Genomic DNA, 7,877 nt, shown 5'->3' with positions numbered 1-7,877 from the left:
ATCTCAGAAGGGCTTTAGGGTTGATCATCAGCCATTCTAATGGACAATTCAACTCTTTGAGTTTGAGTGCCTACCTAAACAGAACAAATTGCCATTTGATTAGAAATATCCTTTCAGGTTAACTGCTTTTCCTTTCACACCACTTCTATAGATTAGGTGAGAGGCAAGAAGACACTAGAGCAATTATCAGGCTCCAGGCCAATAAACCTAAGCCCTATCATGGTGGCAAAGTCACTTCTCCAGGGATTTCCATAGGGAACTTCACACCTGGTCTTCTAAATTCTCAGTCCTAATCCCTGCTTTTGCCGCAAAAATGTTCTGCTTCATGCTCACCTGGCTTGAATGAACCATACAGAATAAACATGACTAGGTGGTAGCATGCCATGAGGACTCTCAATCTTGAGTGTTGACCATTTACCAAACATACTTCTTTCCCAGCCCTCTCCAAAATGAGAAAGACTAGGAAAGCACACACACGTTGATCACTCAGTCCGCCACAGAAGCCTGCCTGGCCATATCCTATGACCCCATTCAGCAGTATAGGCTGGGAACTGCTCTAATGAAAAGGACATGGGTATTATGGTGGACCTTATACTGAAAATGAGCCAGCAAGCCGTGTGCACTCACTGCACACAAGGCAAAGTACACACTGTGCTACATTAGGGGGTTCATGGTCAGCAGACAGAGGGGAGTTATTACTCTGTCCATTCATCACTTGTGAGGTGTCTAGTTTGGGACCATGCTGTTCAGGGGAATGTTGAAAGTCAGGAGAGGGTCCAAGGAAAGGCTTTATCAGGATGGATGAATGCATCAGTACAGACTGAAGCTAGACAGTTGGAAAATGTGACTTGGGGGTCCTGGTGGATGCCAAGTTGCACATGGGCCAGCAATGCACCCTTGTGAGAAAGAAGGCTAACAGCCTCCTGGGTTGCCTTTGGAGGAGCACTGCCAGCAACCAAGGGAAGAGATCCCTCACCTCTGCTCAGCACTTGTGAGACACATCAGGAATGTTGTGTCCAGCAAATGCACAGAGACTTGAGAATCTCTTCACCTAAACCTCAGTTCCCCAGCTCTTCATCCAGAAAGCTCTCTACTTTTGGCAGGAGGTGTGGAGATGTTCAATAGCTTGAGATTTACAGCTATCATGGATTTGTAGTTCATTAGCCCAACAAGCAAGCTTTTGGTGGCTGAGCAGGAAAAGGCTTTGTCACTTGTCAGGCAGGCTCAGAGCTGCTGTGATGCTCTCTGGATCCAGTTAGGACTGCCCCTGAAAAACACTTGCTTTTGGCCAGCGGGAACTCTCCTGAGGAGCCACTTTTCACTGGAAGGCTTCTGACCTAGATAGCTTCTTCCTCAGCTTTGTGCATGGCCACCAACACCTTGAAGCATCTCACAGGCCATGGGACACCTTCAGTCCATCCTCCTGATCCCCACAAGCGGCAGAAGGGATTAGTGCAGGCAGAAAGCCAGCTGCCAGAGGATGGGGCTTGCTGTGGGGAGCTGGATATCCAGACCTCCTTAGCAATGCAAGCCTTCCTCATTGAGACACACCATGGTTTCTGTAGTACTGGAAGATGTGTTTGCAGCTCCAAGTCTCCTAGTCCTTCCTCACTTGGCTATTTAGTAGCAGGGATTTCAAACTCTCATAACTCACGTCTTTCAGCACCATTCTTTGCTGATTCAAGCTGATTTTTTTTTAACCTCAAAATCCTGCTCAGCCACTTTGAGATATTCCAGACATTTTTCAACCATTTATTTTTATTGAAAGCAGCCAAGTTTCTGTATATATTGGGCTTCTTTTTTTTATCTTTTTAATATACAAATCAGTTTAAAATAGTGTGTAAGTCAGGAATGATTTGCAAATTAAACTGTCAAACCCTGGCAGGAGTAGCGGCTGACGCCTTTGGTTTGAAATCTCCTGGCTGCTAGTGCTGTGAGTGCAGATCTCTAGAAGATGCCACACAACCTGCTTAGAAAATGCAGCCATCCTTTGATTTAATAGAACCATAGAATGGTTTGGGTTGGAAAGGACCTTAAGATCATCCAGTTCCAACCCCCTGCCATGGGCAGGGACACCTCACACTAGACCACATCACCCAAGGCTCTGTCCAACCTGGCCTTGAACACTGCCAAGGATGGAGCATTCACAACTTCCCTGGGCAACCCATTCCAGTGCCTCAGCACCCTCACAGTAAAGAACCTCCTCCTTAAACCTAATCTGAACTTCCCCTGTTTCAGTTTGAACCCATCACCTATCACTACAGTCCCTGATGAAGATCCCCTCCCCATCATCCTTGTAGACTCCCTTCAGATACTGGAAGGTTGCTATGTGGTCTCCTTGCAGCCTTCTCTTCTCCAGGTGGAAGTCTGTCTCAAAATGCCGCTGCATGTAACTGGGGTCACCTAGTCAAGGGAAGGAATATGTTTTAGGAGTCAAATGACAGGGCTATGGTTGTGCCAATGGGTTGGGTAAATGTCTTCTGGCTGCCAGCACTATCGTGCTCCCATTGCAGTGCAGGAAGAACCTCCAGTTGGGAAGAAGCTGCTTCAGTAGAGGAAGGATCAAAAGAATAAGCACCATGTCCAAGAAACAAGAGTTGATAGGAGCTTCATATTGGCCTGACCCTCCTTGTCACAGCAGAAAATGGCCTGTGCCTCCATGAGCACCCATGCACCCTGCCTAGACTCAGCAACCCATCTGTTTCTCTGGGCCATTCAATACGACCATGTGTAGGTCTCTGACCTTCCCTTCTCCTTTGCTGTCCTTGGCATAGTTCACATCTCTGTTCTTGCTCAGGCCTTAAAACCACTTTTGCGCAGGGCAGAGAAAGAGAAACTTGAAGTGGGGATTATGTGTCTTCTCCAATACATGCATCTGGAACCAATGGAAGACAGTAATTATAAACCCAGGTATTTTCCTACTGATTACTGGTATCTCATATTGGCAGATGAAAGCGCAGAGTGCAGCAATATATAGAACTAAATAGAATGTACAAACACATTGGTTACAATGTCCTTAGATGTCAGTATTTTGAGTCCTCAGGAATGCTGATATCCCCGTCAATTTACTCTGTTTCTTCTCTTCCAGATCACTGGGAAGAGAGTGACCATGCCGACCTCCTCCACCCAACTGCCAGCCCTTGACTCTATCAACACCACCCAGCAACCCAATTCCAGCATCTACTTGTTCTCCAAGTTCATCCACCCCGACACAGAACTGTACACAGAGTTCTACAGCCTGTGGATTGCCCTGATGGCAGTCAATGCCATTATTTTCCTGGTGGGTGTTGTGCTGAACAGCTTAGCGCTGTACGTCTTCTGCTTCCGTACCAAGACAAAAACCACCTCTGTTATTTACACCATCAACTTGATTGTTACTGATCTCTTGGTGGGCTTTTCCTTGCCTGTCCGGATCATCATGTTCTACAGTGCAGGGGACTGCCTCAAATGTTCCTTGGTTCATATCTTTGGCTACTTTGTCAACATGTACTGCAGCATCCTCTTCTTGACATGCATCTGCGTTGACCGCTACCTGGCAATCGTACAGGTGGAGGCCTCACGTAAATGGAGGAACCCTACGTGTGCCAAGGGGATCTGTGTCTTCATCTGGATCTTTGCCACTGCAGTGACGTTCTCCATCCTGACCATGGCAATACAGTTTGCTGAGTGCTGCCTCTCAAAGATACTGGTCCTGATGGTGTGCGAGTACTTCTTCCCCCTCATCATCATCATCTTCTTCACCACCAGGATTATGTGTGCTCTGTCTAAGCCCAGCCTCATGCACCAGAGTCGGGAGAGGAGAATGAGAGCTGTGCAACTCCTTATCACTGTGCTCATCATCTTCATGATCTGCTTCACTCCTTTTCACGTGCGACAGGTAGCAATCTCCATCAACCCGGACATGCCCCATGGTGTCAGCCTCCTCGTCTACCATGTGACAGTGACTCTGAGTAGCCTCAATAGCTGCATGGACCCCATTGTCTACTGCTTTGTCACCAATAACTTCCAGTCGACCATGAAAAACATCTTTAGGAAAACCGAACCAGAGCGAACTAGTGTGGACATCCTGGGCAAGAACAAGAACTCCAAGGGCCCCAGTGCAATCATCGCCTTCTCAAACACAATAGGAAGCCCTGTAAGCTTGCCATCACCAAGCAATGTCCAGATATAACCCACATCTGATGGGACTCAGTAAGCCAGTGTAGTGACGCTGGAATATTGCTAAGATGCACAAAACTATTGTCTTTGACCTCTTTGGTTTTTAGGCTGAGGTTCAGAATGAGAGTGGTGGGATTAATTCCTCAAGAACATCGTGGTCTGTTTGGAAAATGGAACTTGCAGTGATGTTTCTACCAATACAAAAGAGAATCCATTAATTACTGTTCTAAACGGGAAAGTTTTCTTTGTATTTTAATACAGACATTTTGCTAGCAACAAATTCTTCACTGTGGTTTTCTTTTCATGTTTGAGACTGTAATGCAACACTCCTGGGATGACTTAGAAAGCAGCAAAGCTCTGTTTTCTATGAAAGCTCTTAGGTCTTGGCCATGTGCTTAAGAGCAAAGGATATGAGGGATGTTTCCAGAGCTATCCACCACAAAGAGTTTAGATGCCAGTGGGGTGGGAAAGAAAGTATTCTAACCCACTTGTCACTAGTAACTACTCATTTGTTTCTGATAAAGTCTGAATCTTCTCAGCGAAGAGGAGATGAAATAGAATCATAGAATAGTTAGGGTTGGAAAGGACCTTGAGATCATCCAGTTCCAACCCCCCTGCCATGGGCAGGGACACCTCACACTAAACCATGTCACCCAAGGCCTCATCCAACCTGGCCTTGAACACCGCCAAGGAGAAAAGTACAAGTGGGTGCATATGTTTTCACACACATTGTCTGGGCTTGGGGAGAGGTTAAAGTTCGTTCTCCCTTTATTTGGATTACTAAATCTCCTAAACTGCATACAAAAGAGCATGAAAAAAGAGCATATCAAAAAAGCTGTGAGAATGTGCATGCTTTCCAGCAAACTCTGCTGTTCTGCTATCTCCCCCTGAAGAACAGTCAAGATGAAAAGCAGAACCAGACTAGGATGCTATATACTACTCTCCTTTGATTTTTCTTCCTGGCATGGTGTAAAATGAGGACTTGCTGTCCTAATTCCCACTATGAGCCCATCCACTCAGTTATTTCAATGCCGATGCTTCCAAGGACAGAAAAAGAAGCCATCTCAGGCATCTAGGCTGAAATTCATCCCAGTCACTGGAATGATTTTAATTCACAAAGTAAGTCACTAGCATGATTTAAGAGCCATGTTTAAAAGGTGTGTGAGTCTGACACAAAATTCTGCCCACAATGGTGGTAAATGTTTTAGCTTATATTGTACCTGTTAGACAATGTGAATACAAAAAAATTATCCTAGGAAAAACAGCAAAACCTGCAGCATGAGCAGTAATAACTGGTGTTACTGCTCCATGTCTCCTCACCCACATGCCTATTGCTCCTCCAGCTGGAAGGCTACTATGAATTTAAGTCTAGTGAGCTGCTTTTCCTGGCACCCATTGGTGCTAACATTCAGAATGGCTGGTCCAAGCTAGGACATCCTAAAGTGCTCTGCTTCCCTGAGGTCTGACTGTGGAACAACCATCTCCATTTCACAGGAACACCACATAACCAATGCTTCAAACTGCCTCTTGCAACTGAGTTAGCAAGATCTTGCCTCTTGCAAGAGATTTCCCCTAATCTGTTTCTCTGACCGATCCAATAGTGACAAAAACTGAACAGTCAACATCACTGCAATAGAGGGATCTAGCCAGAGATGAGTATAGTTGTCCCTGTGAGCACTGGGTGTCCCAGTTTCCATTCCAGACATTGGAGTCCATGAGAGTGATTCAGCTCATGGAAGCGCAGACCTCCCTAGCGTCCCTGTTGCCTAGATCTCCGGGGATGTAACAGGAGCCCAGACACCACCTGCACATGGATACACTTTGATGCACGCAGCTTCACTACACACCAAAGTTCCTCAAGGGAAGGATTCAGTTGCCAATAGGCCAATGGCTAGTGCCAAGGTAGGCATGATGGAGTGTCACCACACCTCTAGCTCCTGCTGCACACAACTGTGGTTCTAAGTCCTGCACTGTTCTAATGGTCCTACCCCCAGTATCCCATAGTGCTCACTTCTGCTTGGGCAGCTGAGTCCTGGACCTGAAATGAAGTTGTGTATTTGCAATCTAAAATGGGCAAGGTTCAGTCAGCTACTGCAGGGACCTTCAGATCTCACCCAGAACATCAGCATGACACTGTCAGCTGCAATTGAGCCATTAACTCACGCTCTTGATCATTCTGGGGCACAGCAACAGCCCTTGCTAGGCGTGTGTGACCTCTCTGAGGCTTTCCTAAGCAACACAGTGCACTCAGCACCTTTTACTGGGAACTCAAGATTTCCCTTCCAAGAGGTTGTGACGAGAGCCGCCAACACCGTGGCACTATCACATGAGCTGTAAGACTGTTGCCCTGCTCATTCATTCGCATTCCAGAAATGGCCATGAACATGGCAAGTCTTCCCAGGGCCCAGCTGTGCTGGGGTTTTCCTTCTGCTCCATCTATTTCTTTATTCATCTGTAAATCACTGTTACAGGTACCTAACAACCAACGCCATCTTCTTAGCAGCTCTCTGTCAAATGATGCATCAGCACACACGGATTAGGCTCTGACTTCTCAGACAGTCTGTTTCTGCCCCTGATTTCCACCAGCCCCTCATTTGGAGAAAGTATTTGATGCCTCAAAGGTCTGCACTTCCCTGCAGACTCCAACAACTCATGCCCACCAACACACTCTCAGACCTTTCCATGCCATTCAAGCTGTTAGTAATGAAAATGTGTGTCACGTACACAGCACTGTCTTTTGCCAAGACTACTTCAGAGTAACAGGAGGAAAAGTGCAAGCTCAGTGCTTGGCTTATTTTAGTTTCTTTGTTCCAACAAACTACAGCTTCACACCTCCCTTTCTTTTGCTATCACCAGCTTTTTGCCATATACAGAAATGTCTTAACATCTTTCTCAGCGCAGTTGCTCATTTGAGGTCAGGATAAAACCTCTGAGGTTATTTGCTTAGATTTTTAAGTTCCTAAACAGGGTCTCAGTTGAAGCTCTGTCTTTCTGCTGTAAGCTTAAACTCTAGTGGTCTGAATACCCTTTACTGTCAGTGACTATTCACTCCCTATAAAAGCTGCCTAAGACTGGATAATTCTCTTTATTTGGTAATGCCTATTGCCTTATCCAGAGCTTTCAGTCCTTCATTTTGTACCAGCTTCAAAGCAGGGTCTTGTCCATTATCGAGGACAGTCTCCAAAAGCTGGAGAGGACCTAATAATGCCCAAACTAGCCTATTTTTTCACTGACTTTTGTGTTCTTTGTTTAATGCATACTGTTTACACATCTTGCTTTTCCTCATGGTCTCTTACCTTTTGATCTGCACCAGGGTATCTCTTTGGGTTGCCTCTTAGTTCCCCAACAGGGATTGCAATAGTCTTGTTCCTACCCCAACCTCCCCTTTCTGGGATGAGAATACCCACACACGATACAATAGGGAATCCTCCAAGGGCAATGTGAGTAACTCCATGCATCATTAAACACATGCAGAGACTGCTAAGGTAAAGCACATAGAGATTAGCTTTTGCAGGGCAGTCTTTTATGCAGAGTACTTAAAGATTTAGATGCCAAATTCCCAATGATTCTCAGTAAAATCAGGCACTTAACAGCCTTTGAGGATGTGGATCAAGGCTGAGATAGTAATTGGGATGGATGGGCATTGGATATCATGCTACCACCACCAAGTAAACAGAATACAGCATTCTCTAAAGAGCTTAACAGCAATAAAGAGCTCT

General features: G+C 45.8%; 1 protein-coding gene across 1 annotated transcript; it reads left to right on the top strand.

Moving 5' to 3' along the window:
* Window positions 1-3,109: 3,109 nt before the first annotated feature.
* On the top strand, window positions 3,110-4,171 carry GPR20 (G protein-coupled receptor 20; the record flags this gene model as incomplete). Its single annotated transcript, XM_080611827.1, has 1 exon — window positions 3,110-4,171. The coding sequence occupies one exon, from the start codon at window positions 3,110-3,112 to the stop codon at window positions 4,169-4,171; it is 1,062 nt and encodes a 353-aa protein (XP_080467953.1).
* Between the last annotated feature and the right edge of the window lie 3,706 nt (window positions 4,172-7,877).

The sequence above is a fragment of the Psittacula echo genome (genome assembly GCF_963264785.1).
Source record: "Psittacula echo genome assembly, chromosome: 2".
Taxonomy (NCBI): domain Eukaryota; kingdom Metazoa; phylum Chordata; class Aves; order Psittaciformes; family Psittacidae; genus Psittacula; species Psittacula echo.
Note: the sequence above shows the minus strand (reverse complement) of the source record. Positions and strands in the feature narration are given on the sequence as shown.